The sequence below is a fragment of the Lissotriton vulgaris genome, unplaced genomic scaffold (genome assembly GCF_964263255.1).
Source record: "Lissotriton vulgaris unplaced genomic scaffold, aLisVul1.2 SCAFFOLD_1728, whole genome shotgun sequence".
Taxonomy (NCBI): domain Eukaryota; kingdom Metazoa; phylum Chordata; class Amphibia; order Caudata; family Salamandridae; genus Lissotriton; species Lissotriton vulgaris.
This window is the reverse complement of record NW_028250869.1, coordinates 72,361-93,590: the sequence shown is the minus strand read 5'-3', so window position 1 is coordinate 93,590 and position 21,230 is coordinate 72,361. Positions and strand designations below refer to the sequence as shown.

Below are 21,230 nucleotides of genomic sequence, written 5' to 3'. Positions count from 1 at the left end.
ATATACCCCTTGAACACCAAGTGAAAGGACACCACACAAGTTGTTATGAAAATAAAAGGATATTTATTTAGAACACATCAACCCTGGACTCTTTATGAGGACAGGGTGCTAAGCACAATAAAAAACCTCTTAAAGAAATACTAAAAGTCGCACAATTTACACAAATGCCCGAGGGGCACGACAAACCATATACTATGGAAGTGGAATGCGAAATAGTAGCAGGTAAGTAACTAGATCCAGAGGCTTTAGGATCGCTAGGACTACACTACTGAACCTTCAGGTTAGGAGCAGAAGGCCTAGGGGGATCGGGTGCAGAGTGTGCACTCTCACGCGGGATGCGGGACAAAGTCTATGGAGGCTAGTAAATGCAAAGTTAGTGTTCTCGGGTGAACCCGACTAGGTAGGCCAAAAACGAAAGTGGATCTAGACACTTAGAGAGTGGTCCTACGCTGGAGCACCGTGGTACTCGGTTTACCTAGCCCAGGGGCTGCGGCTGCATAGGGTTCAAGTGACGTCGGGAATCCTCGTTGACGAACCAGGAGCCTGAAGTGGAAGTTGCTGGCAGGCGACCAGTGAAGATGTTCCGGGCTGATCCAGGGATGGATCAGTGAAGAAGGATACCTGTAAGCAGAGGAGACCAAGTTCTGAATCACTAGCCAGTGATTAGGTGGGCACCAGGATGGCACCGGATGAGGTCACTCAGCCAGGTGAAGAAGTGACACTGGATTCTGCTGCTGCACGGACCAGGGCGCTGATGTCGACCAGGCTGGAGGTCTGCGAGCTGTCCCACGTCGGATGTCTGCTGCTGGCGTTGCTGGATCCGTTGAAGGAGGCAACAAGCTTTGGCTAAGGCAAGCCCACGTGGCGACACAAAATGGCGTCTGGAGTGGACCAGGAGGGTCCGAGGAAGTTCCCCTTCAAGAGGAGACAAGGGCCAGTCTAGAGGAGCTAAACCAGCGGTGAAACAAACGTAGGACGTCATCTGGAGGGTCACTAGCCAACGGGCGAGTGACCGGACAACGTGGCAAGCAACGCAGAAGCAAAAGGGCCCCACGCAGATCTGGTGGATGCTGGGGGGCTGGACTTCGGTGCTCGTGCTGCTTGGGGTTGGGGCTTCTCTTACCCCAATGCACCCACTCGAGGGTCCCTCAGCGGTCGTGCTGGATCAGTGTTGTGCAGGTTCTGATGATGGCCGGTTCCTCTGGTCTCGTCGCACCCACGGTTCTCAGCTGTGCTGTAGAGGCAGGTAGAGGTCAGAGATGGCAGGGAGTCCAGGTCTCGTCGTGCTGGTCGGTCTGGTTCCGGAGGAAGAACGTGCAGCAAAACGCAAGATACTTAGTTGGTGCCTGCTGATGCAGGGTGACTACTCCTTAGTCACAAGGGAGAAATCTTGAGAAGAAGTCGAGAGTTCCTTTCGTGGAAAGTAGTTTCAGGATTCAAAGATGATCTCATTTGGAAGGGTCCCCGCTCCTACCTTTATTCTAAAGAAAGGGGCTGGCACGCGACTAGGTCCTGCCCATGGGTGGGACCAGGAAGGGGGGTGGTTACACCCCTGTCTGGACTTTCCCCAGCTCAGGGGCTGGTGTGCCCCTGGAACTGGTTCAAGCCGTCATATGCACAGTGAGCACCGGGGTGCCACTTGCAGTCACCTTCCTCTCAGCCCTGCCTACCTGGGATACACAAAACCCTGTCTGGGATGGTGCTAGCACCGCCCCTGACAGGAAACCCTTTGTCCAAGCTCTCCTCGCTGGAAGGACTCCCAGCAGCAGGAGGTCAGACTTGTGTCTGTGGTGGCAGCATCCATTTTGTGATGCTGAGGCTCGAGTTAACTTTAACCGGGGTTCACAGTTACATACATGGCGTGTCCCTCTAGAAGGGTGGAATGCTAACCCCGTCGCCAGAATTGGCGAGGGGTTAGTATTCCAATTCGTATGACACCTTACTCGACATGCTTTGATAAAGCGATACCAGAGTTGGCAAATAACCGCGAGGATTATAATGCACTTAAGAGTATGTGGTACGCGTTATCATGGAACAGCTATTAGGACTTGGTGCCGCAAGCTGCAAACGGGCTCAGCTCATGCCAGAGCACCATCTCACATAATTCCAAGCACTCTGCCTTCAGGATTGATAAGGCCTGCCATAGGAGTGACTGATAGGAATATATGTGTCCATTTTAGGGTTAGATATAGGTATACTATATCTACAGCAAAGGGTGATTACACCACCTTGCCCCAGCTGTCATGCAGCCAGTTGTCAGATTTAGATGGCCAGCCAGGGGTGGCATAATACATGCTGCAGCCCCTGGTAGGCCCTGGGTACCTAAGGTACACTGTACAGGGACTGATAAGGTGACTCAGTACCAATTAGATATGTATCTAAGGTACATGGAATCCATTTTACAGAGAGAGCAGTAGGCCCGGGGCCCTGAATAGCAGGGTCCCAGGTCAACTAAGTCTGAAAACAAGCAAAACACCAGGCAAAAAGTTGGGGGTAACCACAGTCTGGTATCCACCCTCCTACAAGGTCCTCCACCTTGATCTCCGTACGGTGGCCCTAAAAACTAATCTTCTCACTGAGGTGCTCCAGACTGCGTCCACTTCGTCAGAGCCCCTGCTGCCATTTAATGACGCCTTCACCGACATCTTACTGGGCACTTGATCACGGCCAGCCACATGGGCCCCTGTGGATAAGAACATCGGTAGGCGTCATCACCTGGCACCGGGTGACCCTGCCTTTCTGAACTCTCATCCTACACCCGAGAGCCTGGTCATCCAAGCTTAGACGTCCCAGAGTGCTTTCCCCACAGCTCTGCCGGATAAGGGCTCTAAGAAGCTGGAGCAGTTTCGCAAGCGGTTGTTCTCTTCGGCTAGCTTAGGGCTGCGGTCGGGGAACACTGCATGCCTATTGGGCCGCTATCCCATGCGGTGTGGGATACAGTTGCACCAGTGTTGCCTCTGTTTCCTGAGGAGGTCCAGGCTGTGCTGTCCCAAGGTGTTGCCGAAGTAAAGGATGCGGCTAAGTTCGCTATTCGGTGTGGTTTGGACACCACGGACTCTCTCGGTAGAGCGATTTCTACGACGGTGGCGCTTCGTCGCCATGCCTGGGTGAAATCTACTGGGTTCTCACCAGATGTCCAGAGCTCTCTCATGGACATGCCCTTTGATGGCACTCGACTGTTTGGCGATAAAGTGGACAGTGCGCTGGAGCTTAAGGACTCTCGGGCTAAGGACAAGTCCTTGGGTCGCTCCATCATGCGCCCTGCCACGTCTACCTTTCATTCCTTTCGGTGCCACGGAAGTGGCCCCCCTGCCCGCTCATTCAGTCAGAAGCTCACGCAGAACCAAGCTCAGCGCGGCCGTGGGCGTGGAGGTCAGTCCACCTCCACTCCTGCGGCATCCGCCTCAAAGCTTTCCTAGTCCGAGCTTTAGGATGCACCCCATGCCAGTGGGCGGCAGGATTCGACATCCCCTTCCCCACTGGTGTTCTGTCACTTCTGCAACTAGACCGGAGGGGTTACTCCCGCCCCTTCGAGTCAACCCCACCAGCCATGCCACCTCAGTTCCACCGCATGTCAGGGGATCACTGTGTGCTTCTCCGACAAAAAGTTATGGCCCTCTTGGCCAAGGGGGCCATTGAGCGCGTTCCTGGGCCAGAAGTAGGACATGGTTATTATTCCCACTACTTTCTGGTCCCCAAGAAGGACAAACGGGGCTTGCGCCTCATCTTGGACCTCAGGAACGTCATTGCAAGTTCAAGATGTTGACTCTGGCTCAGGTCTTGGCTGCCCTCGACCCTGGAGACTGGATGGTAGCGTTGCAAGACGCATATTTTCACATCCCGTCCTGCCGCCCCACCAGTGTTGCTTGCAGTTCACTGTAGGTCAAGAGCATTTTCAGTTTGCTGTGCTCCCCTTCGGCCTTACCAGCGACCCTTGGGTGTTCACGAAAGTGATGGCGGTGGTCGCAACTCAGCTGCGCAGGCTAGGGGTGTCAGTCTTCCCTACCTAGACGACTGGTTGTTGAAGGCGGGTTTGCCCCAGGCAGTTGTCACCAACCTTCAGACTCCATCCGACCTGCATTTGCTGGGGTTCTCCATCAACGTGCCGAAGGTGCACCTGAGTCCCTCTCAGAAGCTCCCCTTCATTGGAGCAGTTCTGGATTCGACGCAGTTTCAGGTTTATCCTCCCGAGCAGCGAGTCCGGGATATTCAGGCTTTGATTCCAATCTTTCTGCCTCTATCCCAGGTTTCAGTCAGGATGACCCTCCGGCACCTGGGCCTGATGGCCTCCTGCATCCTGCTAGTACAACATGCCAGATGGCACATGTGGGTTCTGCAGTGGGACCTGAAGTTCCAGTGGGCGCAGCATCATGGCAGCCTGTCCAATCACGTCCAGATCTCGGAGGGCACTGCACGCCAATTGCAGTGGTGGCTCACTAATCTCGATTGGGTCAATGGCAGATCCCTCTCCTTTCCCCAACCGGAGCACACAGTGGTGACGGATGCGTCCCTCCTGGAGTGGGGAGGCCACTTGGGAGAGGCGGAGATCAGAGGCCTCTGGTCTCCGGCGGAATCCCAGCTCCACATCAACCTTTTGGAGCTTTGGGCTATCCGACTTGCACTCCCTCTGTCCGGGGGAGTGTGGTGCAGGTGTTCACGGACAACACCACCGCCATGTGGTATTGCAACAAACAGGGCGGGTGGGGTCATGGACCCTATGTCAGGAGTCTCTGTGCCTCTGGACATGACTGTAACATCAAGGCATCACCTTTGTGGTTCAACACCTGGCAGGTTCTCTGAACGTCAGGGCGGAGGAACTCAATTGCCAGTGCTTGATGGATCACGAATGGCATCTGAACTCTGACGTGGCGCAAGGTCTCTTTCTGCAGTGGGGAGAGCCTTGGTTAGATCTGTTTGCCACAGAAGAGAACGCGCAATGTCATCAGTTCTGCGCGTTGGAATTTCCAAGGCGGCACACTACCCGGCAGCGCTTTTCTTCGCGAGTGGAGTTGCGGATTGTTGTACACCTATACCATTTCTGCCCAGAGTGCTGAAGAAGATTCGGCACGACCGGGCCCAAGTCACCCTTGTGGCTTTGGATTGGGCATGAAGATACTGGTATCCCAAGCTACTCAGCATGGCGATCGATCCCCCGATCCAACTACCTCTTCGGGGAGGATCTTCTGTTGCAGCATCAGGGCACAGTTCTCCACCCGAACCTGTCCAGCCTCCACCTCCATGCGTAGAGATTGAGCGGCGACAGTTGAAAGCCTTGGATCTTCCTCCCAAAGTCTGTGATGTCCTTCTGGCAGCCAGGCGTCCCTCCACTAAAACGCTATACGCCTGCAGGTGGAACAAGTTTGTGGCATGGTGCACAGCGAAGGCTGTGGATCCCCTTTCTGCCCCTCTTTCCGAGGTTCTTCTGTTCCTTCTTTCCTTCTTTCTTTGGCCCAGCAAGGCTCTGCTCTGGGCACTATCAAAGGTCAACTTTCGGCCATCTCCGCCTTTCTACGGCTTCTAGATCAGCCTTCTCTTTTTAAGTCCCCAGTTGTTAAGTTTTCTGAAAGGCATTATGCACAAATTTCTTCCTGTGCCGTTCAGAATACCTCAATGGGACTTAAACCTTGTCTTGACGTATCTGAAGTGCGCTTCCTTTTAGTCCCTTCATAACTGTCCTTTGCGTCTTCTCACTGCCAAGATGGTTATCTGGTAGCTATCACCTCTGCCAGAAGAGTGAGTGAGCTCCATGCTCTTTCTTCCAAATCTCCTTTCCTTTCTGTTCATCCGGACAAGGTGATTATAAGGACCCGTCCTTCTTTCTTGCCAAAGTTTGTCACGCCCTTCCACATCGGGCAGACCATAACTTTGCCTACCTTCTTTCTATCTCCGCGCCATTCGAAAGAGGAAGAGAGGCTTCACCGTCTGGACCCAAAACGTGCGCCTTCGTTCTATCTGAAGTTTACACAACTGTTCCGAGAGGATGACCAGCTCTTTGTTGGCTACGTGGGCGCCAAAAGAGGTTGGGCCGTGCACAAATGGGCCATCTCTCGTTGGGTCGTTCTCTGTATTAAGGCCTGTTACTCGTTGGCTAAGAAAGAGACTCCTGTGGGGCTGCGTGCCCATTCCACCAGGGCAACAGCAGCCACTACTGCCTTGGGACGCGGCTTTCCCTTGCAGGACATTTGTCGGGCAGCTGCTTGGGCCTCGCTGCACATGTTTACCAAGCACTTCTGCCTTGACAATCTGAAAGAAACAGGTTAGTGTTAGATTCCTTACCTTAGAACACATGTCTTCAATCTGTGGGGCGCGACCCCCAGGGGTTGGTGAAGTTCTAGGAAGGGGGTCTCAGATTCCCCAGCTTTACTTGTCCCTGCAAAAAGACAGCCGGGATCGCTAATTGAGATCGTTATCAGCTGCTTGCCTGAATGAAAGGCAAATGCGCCTAATCAGTTAATCTGCAAGTGGAAAGGATGCTTGGGAGCGGTTCTGTTTCTTTGTGAAGAGGAAGGTGTGTTTTTTTGAGTAGAAGTGCACAGAGTTAACAACTGGGCTGGGAAGTTCTTGCTTTATATTTTAATGCATGTACACAGCCCTTAGTACCCCTAAAGAGGTGTTGATGGGACAGGTATATAAAAAAAGAAAACTGTATTACATACACTCTGGGACTATTAAAACTTACATTTTGAAAGCACCATTTTATCTTAAAACTATTTGCATGTTTTGCAGCATTCTATCTTACCATGTGTGTAATGCAAGTATAAAAAATTGACTTGCATATTCACAGTGCTTTCAGTCACAGGCTGTGACTTCATACCACAAAAAATACACATCACTATTCTCCACTGCACCAATCAAGATTTAATTCTATGGTTCTCTGGTTACACACAGACCTCTGCAGTGCCTTAACTATTAGAAATGTTATAATGTACTACAGTGCATTTTCCATTGAGCAATAACTTTTTTATATTTATTTTTGATTTACGCTGTCCATTATTTCATATGTAGATACCTGAAGGTGAAGACCTAAAAAAGGTACAGAATATTTTGGGCTTATGTATGAGACTTGCATCGCCAAAGCATCACTTTTTTTGATGCTCCGGTGGCGCAAGCATCTAAACCATATCTATGAGGCAGTGCAAAGTCACCCTGCATGGCTTTGCATTGCCTCATAGTTTTGGAGTAGGACTTAGCAGCGCAAGTCACAGCATTGCCGTACTCTGCATCAAGGAGGTGTTCCATGGGCTTTGCGTGGGGTTCCCACGCAAAGCCCATATATTTTGATGCTGCCCCCTATTTACAAAATCATGTAAACCTGGGGCAGCTCCAAAAACGGATGTCTCTCCAGTGGAAGCGTAAGTAGCAGAAATGTTTTCAGTTCTCCTCGCTTTTTCATCTTCCATGTGTGCTGCATTCTGCAGCTCACATAGAAATAGGAAAACGCCCCTCAGGATTGTTTTGGTGAAGGAAGGTGCCTCTTCCCGTACAAAAACAATCCTGCTACGTTGGTGCTAGGCAGCAATTTGTGAAGGGAAAATTACTGGAATGCACCATATTTCATAAGAAGGTCAAAGGAAAAAATACACGGGAAACATGCCAAAGGATGCCAGGTCTAACGGGGGCATTTCTGGTTGTCGATAGATGCTGATGATGAGGAGAACCAGTTTCTAGAAAATTTTGAAAGAAGGGGTCCTTACGCCAAAAAAGGTTGGACAAGGGGGTCTCGACATCAAAAAGTTTGAAGACCACTGCCTTAGAATATCCCCAAGCGTCAGACTGGATCCGGAAAGTTTTGCGTCGCAGTACCCCTGCGCGTGGTTAGGCGTCTGCGGCTCCGCATCAGTCGTCTGCTTCGTAGTCGCCGGAGTATTTAGACTCCGCCCTTGCGCGCCAATGTCACTTCTTTTTTTCGCAACAGCAAGCCCAGATCCGGGTAGACCAGTACTCCTAGTCACTTTTTGACTAACTTTTTTTAATCTATTTTGGATCTTCTCGAGTCAATTCTCGACTCCGGTGCCGATAGAGATGCCCGGGTTCAAACTCTGCGACGACTGTAATCGCCTGAAGTTGGTTACCGACACCCACTGTCGGTGCCTTTATTGCCTCTGGGCTGACCACGATGACAAGTTGTGCCCCGACTTCCGGGCCTTGACGTCGAAGGCTAGTCGTGAGCGGTCCCGTTAGCGCCTCGAGATCCGGCAGTCGGCCCGCGCCAGTCGAGGGACCGGTCGTGGGGCCACAGTCATCACAGCTCGGCGAGTTGACACCACTCGTCGGGCTCCAAGTGCTCAGGTAGGTCGAGGCACAAGAAGTCGAAGAGACGTCATCGCTCTATAGACTCCAGGGGTGTGGAATTTAATAAAATATCTACTTGTCCATGAGGCAGGTTGCTTCATAAATCTACTTGTCCTGTAACAAAATCCACTTGCCCACTTGGTGCCAAATTATGGCCGCAATCTCATTATATAAGAGTTCTGATATAGCCTCCTTGTTTATGCCAAGGCTCATACCATAGTAGTGTTTGAATACTTGCAATCCCCTTAAGTTGCCACGCTTCCGCAGATCTACATACTGGGGCTGAAGGTAGTGGTAAGCAATAGTTCCAGAGTCGAAGCGCTCTTTTGAGTCGGTGCAAACCTACTAACTTGCATGTTTTAAGGGTATTAAAAACTCTTTTCTAATATATTCCCATACAGAGAAATGTTGGAAATTTACTCCCGACAATGGTAGACGTACACCTTCTTCCAGGGTTAGGAAAAAAGTGGTTGGAGGGAAAGTAAACTTGAAAACACTCAAATTTTCGCATGAACAAATCTACACATGCATATTTGCCCATACAAAAATGCAGTTAACAAATATTTTCTAGGAGTACTATTTATTGTCCTACTTATCTAAATTCTTGGGAATTCACGAAAGCCGCATAACAACCCTTAATGCAAGGACATGTATCTTGGGTGCACTTTTGAGACTCCATTTAATAATTGGGCCCCTAATATGGTCTGGCGTTGACCATGACCTTTTGTGTTTCTTAAAGTTCTGTTTCGGCTGGCTTCACTGAGTTGACCGCATTCTGTTCTTTCACAAGGAGCATATCGGCACACAAAGTATTTTTGTTCATTGCCAGTAACTACTGTGGCAGTGTGTGTGCTTTTTGAGACCCCAAAAACTATTTTTGCTTTTGCCGATGTTTGTTATAATGGTGAGGGCCTAGCAACTCTCACCCCAATAAGGTTTTACAAAAAGCATGCATAAACAAGTCACACATTGACATAACTAAAAAGCTGACCACTAATGTCCGACCCACTGGCTTTGCCAGTGCTTGTTTGTTTTTGTTTCCTATAATCCTATTGAAATTGGTTACACTGATTTTTCAGTTATAAATATTTTTGGGAAACGCTAGCATGCATCAACACATGTTACTAAATGATGATGCAAAAAAAGGGTACCTGAAACTTTACAGTAGTTTATCTAAATGTTTTTTTTTCCTGCTTTCATTTTTTTAATGAATATTTTATTTTGAAAGCAAAGAATCCTCAATGTTGATTCAGGCTTTTGCAAATATTTGCATCAAATCAGAGCGCATTCGGGAGCATTATACATAGCTTTATTTTGCTAAACTTTGAAAACGTGTGTACACATTATTGTACTGGAACCACTGTCAGCAGTGTAGTGGGCGCTTACAACATTTAATTAGAGCACTCACCCTAATAATAAAGGCTTTCAATTAATGAACCATAAATACAAGTTTGAACAGCAGTAACATATGGGCAAAAATATTACCTTAACTGCAGATAGTCTTTTTCCCTGATCCATAATTTGGTACTGCAAACTGGCAACCAAAGGCTTTGTGCTGCAGGGGGTTGGGCCTACTTGTCCCAAGGACATAATAACATAAAAACTTGTTGCCCTTGACCCCAAACATGTCCTGGGCGTCGGGCTATAGGAATTCCAAATCCCTGAGACTCCCCCGACGCTCGCACGACGCGGCTGTGGGTTCGGAAAACACCGCGCAAGCGCCGCGTCCAGCTCCATACCCGCCGGTCCCTGGGCTGAACGCGACGCCGGACGAGATCAGCACCTTCCTTATGGCCATGAGGTCGCGCTTCCCTCAGTCTGGTCTCGCCGAGGTGCATTCGGGCCCCTCGGACCAGTCTGGGAGGCCAAGCGGGCCGGCAGCTTCAGCCGCGGCGCCGTCGGGTGCTTCGGCCCCATCGACGACTTTGGTCCCGACGCCGCAGGGTTCCTCTGGATCCAGGCCTGGCACCATGATGACGCCGGTCGACATTACGACCCCTCTGCTGACGTCGTCACCAAGGGTGTCACCCCCGGCGCCGTCCTCTGGCGGTGTCGGCCCGGATCCGGCATCGGACCTGCGCCGTTTTCGACTCCGATCGGTGAGCCCTTCACCGACGACCCGGCTCCATCATTTCTTCCTGACCTTCAGGAGATGGATGACGAGGGGAATTGGGAGGGGTCTGAGGACCCTCTGGCATTGCAGTGCCAGTTGAGCCAGGACTAGGCAGACGAACTGGGGGAGGCCAGTGGTCTGGACACTGGTTTTGTCTCCCCTCCTACCGTGGCTACGGAGGTGGGGACAGCTTACAGCGTGGTGAGTACGGCAGCCAAGGCCTTGGCTCTTGAGCTCCCAGTCGAGGTTGTGAGGACTAACCTTCTCACTGAAGTTCTCAACCCGCAGGCAAGCTCCTCAGAACCTCTCTCGCCGTTCAACGAAGCCCTCACTGACATTCTGTTGGGCTCCTGGTTCAAGCCCTCTACAGGCCTCCCTGTAGATCGGAACGGGCGACCCCATTTTCCTGTCTGTTTACCCCACCCCTGAGAGCCTAGTGATCCAGGCCTCAACTTCGCAGACCGCGTTCCTGACCGCCCCTCCGGATCGGGAATCCAAAAGGTACGACCAGTTTGGTAAGAAGCTGTTCTCCTCACTGAGTTTGGGTTGAGGTCTTGGTCAGGTTGAAGCTGCGGCTCCTGGGGCTGATGGCCTCTTGCATCCTTCTGGTGCATCACGCCCGGTGGCGGATGCGGGCTCTGCAGTGGGACCTGAAGTTTCAGTTGGCACAGCATCAGGGCAACCTGTCCGGCTGCGTCCGGATCTCGGAGGGCGCTGCGAACAGTTGCAGTGGTGGCTCACGAACCGCGATTGGGTCAGCGGCAGATCTCTCTCCCTTCCCCAACCGGAGCACTTAGTAGTGACAGTTGCTTCCCTCCTTGGATGGGGAGGCCACATGGGGGAGAGGGACATCAGAGGGCTCTGATCTCCGGCGGAGTCCCGGCTCCACATCAACCCTCTGGAGCTGCGGATGATCTGGCTTGCACTGAAAGCATTCCTTCCCTCTGTCAGGGGAAGTGTAGTGCAGGTGTTCACGGACAACACCACCGCCATGTAGTACTGCAACAAACAGGGCGGGGTGGAGTCGTAGGCCCTCTGTCAGGAGGCTCTGCGCCTCTGGACATGGCTGGAAGACCAGGGCGTCACCCTATTGGCTCAATGCCTGGCAGTTTCCCTGAACGCCAGGGCGGAAGAACTCAGCCGTCAGTGCATGATGGATCACGAATGGCGTCTGAACAGTGACGTGGTGCAAGGCCTCTTTCGGCAGTTCGCCACCGAAGACGCAATGTCATCAGTTCTGCGTGTTGGAATTTCCAAGGCGGCACTCGCTCGGCGACGCTTTTCGTCATGAGTGGAGCTGCGGTCTGTTGTACGCCTTTCCGCCTATACCACTTCTGCCAAGAGTGCTGAAGATGATCAGGCGAGACCGGGCCCAAGTCATCCTTGTGGCTCCGGACTGGGCACGAAGATACTAGTATCACGAGCTACTCAGCATGTCAGTCGATCACGCGATTCGTCTGCCTCTTCTCGAGGACCTTGTGTCGCAGCAGCAGGGGACGTTCCTCCACCCGAAAATGTCCAGCCTCCACCTCCATGCGTGGAGATTGAGCGGCGGCAGTTGAGGCCATTTGACTTACCTCCTGAAGTCTGTGACGTGATTCTGGCAACCAGGCGTCCTCCACAAAATTGGTATACGCCTGCAGGTGGAACAAATTTGTGGCATGGTGCACAGCAAAGGCTGTGGAGCTTCTCTCTGCCCCCTTTTCTGAGGTTCTCCTCTTTCTTCTTTCTCTTGCCCAGCAGAGCTCTGCTCTGGGCACTCTCAAGGGGTACCTTTCTGCCCTTTCCGCCTTTTTACGGCTACCTGATCAGCCTTCCTTATTCAAGTCCCCCATTGTAAATAGGTTTTTGAAGGGCATCACACACATGTTCCCTCCTGTTCCCTTCGTGATGCCCCCGTGGGACTTGAATCTTGTACTTACTTACCTAATGTGTGCTCCCTTTGAGCTGCTCCATAACTGTCCTCTCCGTCTTCTTACTTTGAAGACTGCTTTCCTGGTGGCCATCACCTCTGCCAGGAGGGTGAGTGAGCTCCAGGCTCTTTCTTCTACACCTCCTTTCCTCTTTCCATCCGGACAAGGTTGTGTTGCGGACAAGACCCTCTTTCCTGCCCAAGGTTGTCACGGCCTTCCACATCGGGCAGTCCATTACCTTACCCACCTTCTTTCCGCCTCTGCATCCCTTGAAAGAGGAAGAGAGGTGCCACCGTCTGGACCCAAAACGTGCGCTCTCTTACTATCTGGATCGCGCACGCCAGTTCCGGGTGGATGACCAACTCTTTGTTGGTTACGTGGGCACTAAGAAGGGAAAGTCGGTGCACAAGAGGACCATCTCCCGGTGGATCATCTTGTGTATCCAGGCATGTTACTCAATGGCCCCCTGCTGGATTGCGGGCTCATTCTACTCGGGCCACGGCGACTACAACTGCCCTGGGCCGAGGAGTGCCCTTGCAGGACATTTGCCAGGCAGCTATGTGGGCCTCGCTGCACACGTTTGCAAGACACTACTGCCTGGACAGCCAAGTCCGGAGGGATGGCTTCTTTGGCCGTTCCGTCCTCCAGGACTTTCTGGTGTGATTATTGGTTCGCAGACCCTCCTCCGGGGTTGGAATTGCTGGGGTATATATTCTAAGGTAAGGAATCTATCACCAACGTCTCTTTCAGATGCACAAGTTACTACTTGTGTAACGATATATCTGTAAGAGACATTAGTTAGTGATAGATTCCTTACCGACCCACCCATCCTCCCCGTTCTGCGAACCGATATCTAGGGTTAAGGTCATCCCCTTTCAGGGCCCTAGTTTCATGGCACCAGTGTTGGTTCTATCATGGTTCTGCGTATCTGGCGCGGAAAAGCTGTGTATCAGAACTGACGTCAGCGCGCATGGGCAGCGTCTAATTACTCTGACGCCATTCCGGCGCGGACGACGGACGCGGATGACGCCTACCGACGCGCAGGGGTATTGCTACGCAAAAATTTCTGGATCCAGTCTGACGCCTGGGGATATTCTAAGGTAAGGAATCTATCACTAACTAATGTCTCTTACAGATATATCGTTACACAAGTAGTAACTTGTGCTTTATGCCTTTTGGCCTATACCACTTCTGCCCAGAGTGCTGAAGAAGATCAGGCGCAACTGGGCCCAAGTCATTCTTGTGCCGCCGGACTGGGCTCGAAGTGTTTGGTATCCTGAGCTACTTAGTATAACTATCGATCCCCCGATCCGACTGCCTCTTTGGGAGGATCTTCTGTCGCAACAGCAGGGGACAGTCCTCCACCCAAACCTGTCCTGTCTCCACCTCTTTGCGTGGAGATTGAGCGGCAGCAATTGATTTCTTTTGACTTGCCTCCTGAAGTCTGTGATGTCAGTCTGGCGTCCCTTCACTAAGTTGGTATACGCCTGCAGGTGGAATAAGTTTGTGGCCTGGTGCGCAGCAAAGGCTTTGGATCTCCTTTCTGCCCCTCTTTCAGGAGTTCTTCTGTTCCTTGTTTCGTTGGCCCTGCAGTGCTCTGCTCTGGGCACTATCAAGGGCTATCTTTCTGCTATTTCGGCCTTTCTCAGGCTCCCTGATCAGCCCTCTCTTTTCAAGTCCCCTGTTGTAAATAGATTTCTCAAAGGCATTAATTATCTTTTCTCTCCTATTCCTTTTGTAATGCCACAGTGGGACTTGAATCTGGTTCTTACATATTTAATGTCCGCTCCCTTTGAGCCTCTTTACAACTGTCCTCTTCGTCTGCTGACTTTGAAGACTGCTTTCCTGGTTGTCATCACCCCTGCCAGGAGAGTGAGTGAGCTCCAGGCTCTTTCTTGTAAACCTCATTTTCTTTCTGTCCATCCGGACAAGGTTGTGCTCAGAAGACGTCCATCCTTTCTGCTAAAGGTTGTCACTGCCTTTCACATGGGGTAGACCATCAATTTGCCCACCTTCTTTCCGCCTCCTTCTAGAGAGGAAGAGTGGCTCCACCGTCTGGACCGAAAACATGTGCTCTCGTTTTACTTGAACCGCACATAACAATTCCGGTTGGATGACCAGCTCTTTGTTGGTGCAAAGAAATGTTGGGCTGTACTTAAGCGGACTATCTCCCGATGGGTCGTCTTGGGTGTTAAAGCCTGTTGTTCTCTGGCTAAAAAGAAATCTCTGCTGGGGCTGCTCGCACATTCCGTAGGGCGAAGGCTGCCACTATGGTGTTGGGACGTGATATCCCCTTACAAGACATCTGTGAGGCAGCTACGTGGGCATATCTGTACACTTTTACTAAGCACTATTGCCAAGTCCGGAGAGATGACTTATTTGGCCTTTCTGTTCTCCGGGACTTCCTGGTGTGATCTTGGTTCACAGACCCACCACCGGGGTAGGTATTGCTGTGGTATCTTTTCTAATGTAAGTAATCTATCAACATGTATTTCTTTCAGATGAACAAGTTACTTACCTTCGGTAACAATATATCGGTAAGAAACATTAGTAGTGATCGATTCCTTACCGCCCCACTCATCCTCCCCGTTCTGCGAATTGATTTCTAGGGTTAAGGTCATCCCTTTCAGAGCCCAAGTTTCAAGGCACCACAGGTCTGTATCTTGCATGGCTCTGAGTTTCTAGCGCGGAAAGTTGTGTACAGAACTGACGTCAGTGCACGAAGGCGGTGTCTAAGTAGCTGCTACGACGTCATCTCGGCGAGCATGATGCCAACGACGGACGCAGAGCTGCATGACGCCACCTTCTGATGCGTAGGGGTACTGCTGACAATCTTTCCGGATCCAGTCTGACGCCTGGAGGTAATTGTACGGTAAGTAATCTATCACTACTAATATTTCTTACAGATATATCGTTACCGAAGGCAAGTAACTTATTCATTAACTCAGACCGTGAGTATCTAATGATCTGTGTCACTAAATTGATCTATAGTTAAATTAATACAAAAGGTGACTGTTTTGATTGAAATAAGACTATAAGACTAGCCACATTTGTAGTATCAAACAGCCAAAACAAAAATTAATGCAAAGCAGTCAATGTGATCTTCCCCCTTAAACAAGGAGATGGGTTTGAGGATTAATTCAACAATACAATGTAGGTGTTGGGATGATTGAAGCTCACATGTTGGCAATTATCAGATAAATCTACATTCCGCTAACTGCAGGGCTTTTGAATGTTGATGCCAAACACCTAGGCAGTGCAGCAAAAAGCAATGTACTCTCGTAGGTACAGTGTCACTCACAGTTCTATCAAATGTCTGTTTTTCTTAATATTACACAGATATTAAAAGTGAGTTGGTTCTAGCAACAATAAAGTACCAAATCAGCATGTCATCGTGCATAACCTTGTTTTACATGTCTCGGACTCGTTGGAGAAACACACATTTAGCTCTGTTCTTGAACATTGGCATGTCATTGTTGTATGTATTGTCTTGTGAGCACTCTTTTATGGTACACACAGCAGACTTTTCCTTTACCCTAGGATACATGTATACCGCTTGATTTGTTTTTGTAGGATCCTGTGTTGTTTTCAGGCTCCTTGCGGATGAATCTGGATCCCTTTAACAAATACTCAGACGAAGAAGTTTGGTCATCCTTGGAACTGGCTCACTTGAAGAATTTTGTATCTGGTCTTCCAGACAAACTTAATCATGAGTGTTCTGAAGGAGGGGAGAATCTCAGGTAATGACCCTTCTATTTCAATATGTTATCTTTGTGCTAAAATGTGGTCTTAAATGTAGGTTAGTCAATTGGAATTGAACCTCTGATCTATGGGATCCAGGCAATTTGTTGTATCTTCCAGATCTATGTGTTTGGGTGCTGAGGTGTGATGAGCTGCATACCCATACTGTATTTTTATTACTCTTGTGGATTCTTAGTCTGGAATACCCATAGCCTCTTTAATGAAGTTTAGTTGGCAAATTATCTTTACCTAAATGATCCCTGCTTGATAATCCCAAGAAGTTAAGCCTCAGTCTTGATCTCCTGTCAAGATTACCACCTTTCTACCCCATAGTCATGCCTTGCATAGTATTTTCACACATTGACTTGTGTATGTAGAATAACTGGTTCCAGCAAAATACAGGACTACTTCTTTGTGGATAGCATTAAAAATACCTTGTGGCAGTGATGGTTTTTGGTCTTCTTCCCGTCTTTGCAATGTTCCCTCAACATTTCCCCCTAAAACAATAGTTAATATTTTACTATGTTTTATCATCGTTAGCACCATAAACCCTTTATATCTAGATGCAGGTAGATGACATGAAAATGTGCATGATACGCACAGTGAAGGACTTTTCATTTTTGTGGAGTCTCTGGTGCCCTTTGATTGGGCTCTCCTAAGCTACAATTTCTATTGATTCAAACATTGCTCTTTGCTTGCAATGTTTGAATTGCTGTACTTTGTCTTCTCATTTGTGCCTATTTTATTTATTTATAGTGTTTTATAAAGCAAGAACATTACCATCACGGTATCAGAGCACTGTATAAAATGAGTTGATGCGGGTTACATTACAGTAAAGACCTTTGTCATTTAAAATATGCAGTACATAGAGTTCAGAGAGCAAGATATAAAACATTTGTAGACCGTATTGAATAGGGTGAATAACAGTTGTTGTATCGCAAACGTGTTGGGCCTCATAGAATATCATTTTTATATTCCAATCTAATTTCTCCTATTTCTGAATAATCTCAGCTACCAAACCAATTCTCATAGGTCCTCCGATCGATCTTATTCTGTGCTGAAAGGGATTGGAATACTTAAGAGATGAACAATTATCATATGGGGCCTTGGAATAAGATAATTGTTATCATTCATTTTTTATTGATGTAATTTCCCAGGTAATTCTACCTCTAGGCCAGTTAATCATAGATTAGCCTAATTTAACCACAGCAAATAACGAAACAGAATCTGCTGAATATTTTTACCTGAATTGTATTATCTACTTTCAAATATTTAGTGTCTTCTCCTAGACACTTATCTGACTGCTCATCACTACTCTCTTCTTGTGGGCCTCTTGCCTACACACTCGGTTTCACTCTCTGTTATGGTACTATATCTATTTATTAAGGGTCTTGAAAATACCCATGATCGTATTATACTACTATATCTTGATTATCACGGTGCTGGCCCAACAAGGGTTGTAGACGACATGCTGTTTCCAGAAAGCTCTGTTAAGCCTCCTCTAAACTCCTGGAGGCTCCTTAGAATTACACGGCCCTGTGTAGGGTTGTGGGCCTGACGCTGTGTACACCTAGACCCTGCTTTTGTTCCTTACATAGAAAATAAAAACTTTTAGATTTAAGCAAATAATTAGTGTACATCCTGAATTTAATATAGATCAGATTTAATAAGTATTGACAAACTAGTGAGATCCAAATATAAAGAATGTTATCTTCCCCAGTCAAGGGAGATTTTGTCCTGAGAAAGTAAATGTATAGGAAATCCGTTATCTGTCATACAAACCCTATTAAAGAGAGTTCATTAAATTTCCAAATGACCACTTCCAGTTCATGGGCAGGATTGTCTGCCCTTGTCTGCACTGCAGCGTCCATGCCACAGCTGCTTATCGGAACCCTCTAAGCCAAAATGTTCTACTACGCAAAGTTCTCTTCATGAGATCATACGACCCAGCATCTGGCCCAGAAAGGGTCAGCAGTCTGTCTCTGCAGTTATCAGAGAACAGTTCCCAAAGGACTGCCCCCCAGAGAGGTTTCTTCACCTTTCCCATGTCACAATCCCTCTCAAAGGCTGTGAACCATTTAGGGATGTCATCGCCCTCCTCAAATTTAGGGACAATCCCTAGGGGATTTTAGGATCATAACATTGATCTTTATTGCTGCCACCATTGATGGGTACTAAACCCATCTCCTTTCTTTCTCTCTCTAGAGCCAGTAGTCTGGACTCTAGATCCAGTATTTTGGCCAGCCTTGCTAAAAGGCTGTCCTCAATGTCCTCACCAGAACCCTTTCAGGCCCTAGTTTTGTGCACCTGTGTGGCCTCTAGGTCCCCATGGGTGGATTCTTGGAAGTAAGAGAACATGGTTCGTTTCTTCCCTAGGAAGTGGTGCAGGTGGGCACCTTTCTCCATCCTCCTCACCTCAGACTCCCTCTGACTGGTCATCACCATTTTCAGAGATGTGGGTCTTTGACTACTCAGCCAATAGCTCCTGGAGCTTTTGTTTGGTTGGACGAGGCCCCATTGGTATATTTCTAATTTTACATAAGGACCTTCCTTGAAAGACCAGTGAAGGTAAGGGGTGAGGTCAAGCTCCTCAACCATGTCCTGTATGTTATTATGGTTACCTTCACTAATAGCTGGTTTCTGTTTTTGAGACTTTCTAACAAAAAAACTTCTAACCCCTCTGCCCTGGACTACAGTGACTTTTTATTTTCTAACATTATAAAGAGACTTACTCAAAGCCCTGACAAGACTTTTAGTAGTTTAGTAAGAGTGGCAATTAAAAAAAATCCGAATTCTAAAGGTAATTTAAGAATTCTGTTGTGTGATCATGTGGTAACCAAGTAGTCCAACAAATGCAAGTTGAGTATCCCACCGCTGATCCACCAATGTAGGAAACTGGCTCTATATATGCTACACCAAAATGAAGTATAGTCTGTATAGAGTCCAGGTGACCCCAGAGGTAGGCAGAGGTTAAAGTTAGATAGAACCTTACTCTCTATTTGTGGTAGAGTGTTCGAGCAGTAAGGTAGTATCAGAGGACAGTGTTAAGCATTTTATGCACACACCCAGTCAGCAAATTAATTCACACACTCAAGAACTGAACTCTAAGCCAATTGTTTTTTGTATTAAAAAACGGTTGTTTATTTTTAGAACCAAGCAAGCCTGGCACAGGTAAGCATAAAATACTTTTCAGTAATCAGTTGCTGAATATAGAACAGTTTGAAAATGCAATATGACTTGTACTTAGTTTGATTTACAGGGGACGCAGCAGGCTGCAACACTTAGCAAATACAGTACATTGGAATGAATAGGCCTTTTTCAGTAAATTACAGCCAAGTTACTTTTCTTACTTGGTGCTGGTTACCTGGATCCAGCACTGGGACCTTTCCTGTAAACAGGTAAGTAAATACGTTTTGGTTATTTGTGCGATTTTTCAAGAATATTTTAAAATTTCAAAACTCCACACGTCGAAGCTTTTTGGAATAAAATTGTTAATGTTATCCTAGGGAGGAAAAACAGGTTCACAGTTAAGTAATCGACTGTGGGAGTTAAGGTTCTGGGGTTAGACTCTGGGTCCCTCATGGTCAGTGATGCACTGTTGTTGCACCCTCAGCGGCACTAGGGTGGCCGGGTGCAGAGTTTTGAGGCCCAGTGTTATCCAATGGGGGATAGCAGGCCTCCGGTTGGTGGCTGCTGGCAAACAGGTCTCTGGGTTGTGGGAGCAAAGCTCCTAGGCTTAAGGTCAGGGCAAATAGGGAAACAAAGTAGCACAAAAGGTGCACACTCGGCGGCACTGGGGCGGTCGGCTGCAGAGTGCTGTTTCGACGTTGGGCGCCCTGTTTTCTATGGAGAACCTCCGGTTTGCAAAAGCACTGCAGGCAGGGAGATGAAGGACTTCTGGGTGCGACCACCACTTGAAGAGATAAGTTGAGAAGTTAAGGGTTGGTTTCGGCACGTCTGTTTGGGCACACAAGGCCCTGCAGGCGTCTGGTGCAAAGGTGCCTTTTGGGCTCGGATGTTCTTACCAACTCCTGGTCGCGGTTGGGGGGGCCTTCTGGATTTAGACTGCCGGCATTGGCTGGAGGTTTGAGGCAGGTCGGGGGTCACCGGATCTTGTGTCCGAATTGCCGGGGTGACCTACTTGTGGTGTTTTTCCACTCTTGCTCGGGCCAGGTTTGACGGGTGCACGGTGGGCTGGATTCGCGGTCTGTGACTGTTGTCCGAGGTTACAGTTAAACAAATCCAGTGTTCACGGGAGAAGCAGTCTTTGAAATGAAGGCAAGCAGGTCCTCCGGGATGTTCGAGGTTGCTGGCTGCAGGACACACCGGGATTTCGCAGGAGCAGATTAGAGGGGAGACAGGCCGGTAGGGCTGCACGGCTGTTCGGTCCTTCTTCTTCTTCTTTTCTTGTCAGGCTGGATCTGAGGAAGCATGGTACAGGGTGTCCCCTTAATACTAGATTTAAGAGTGTTACAGGTAGGTAAAGGGCCTCTTCCTTGGGGTGGTTACGCCCCCTATCGTGCCACGCTCCAGTGGGAGGGAGGCAGGATAGTCCCTGGTTGGTTTGTTCCCCCCATACTCAAGGTGGCGTTGACTCAAAGTTGTGCTTCTCCTCACCTCCCCCACCTGAGGGGTGGAGTTGGCAGAGGTGGGCACACCTCTGCCAACTCCACTCACTTCTTTTTCGCGCCGGCTCTCCCGCCGAAAGTAGAGGTAGAACCAGTGGGGACATGTTTCTGAAAGCAGCAAATCGTCTGGGGAGGCTCCTAAAGACAGCATGCCGTTCAAGCTTCCCCTTCATGAACCCTGCCCATCTTGGGGGAGGAGACTTGGCACCTCCTCCCAGGATGTGCATTGTTTCAGGCCCCAGAGATCAGCAGACTCTTGACCCAGGGGTCCAGAAACATATCTGGTGGTGGCAGCTGAAAGCAGCCACTCATCCTGGACACTAGTGGTGGCTTTGTTTTCAGGGGGCATCTCTAAGATGCCCTCGGTGTGCATTTTTCATTAAAGCCCACAGTAGTATCAGTGTGGGTTTAATGTGCTGAGAAGTTCGATACCAAACTAACCAGTTTTCAGTGTAGCCATTTTGGTGTTGTGGAGTTTGTAAAACTCCCAGCACCATATACACTTCATGGCAGCCCTGCACGTACAGTGCCCAGGAATGGACT

At 49.0% G+C, this 21,230-nt stretch overlaps 1 protein-coding gene across 1 annotated transcript in view; it reads left to right on the top strand.

The window, feature by feature from the left end:
* Nucleotides 1–16,389, top strand: part of LOC147663098 (multidrug resistance-associated protein 1-like) — a gene marked incomplete at its 5' end in the record, with an annotated part of 456,488 nt that extends 440,099 nt beyond the window's left edge. Inside the window, one exon of the mRNA XM_086950682.1 lies at nucleotides 15,892–16,389. Coding sequence (XP_086806808.1) covers nucleotides 15,892–16,062 — 171 coding nt within the window. The remainder of the gene's footprint in view (nucleotides 1–15,891) is intronic.
* Nucleotides 16,390–21,230: the final 4,841 nt, after the last annotated feature.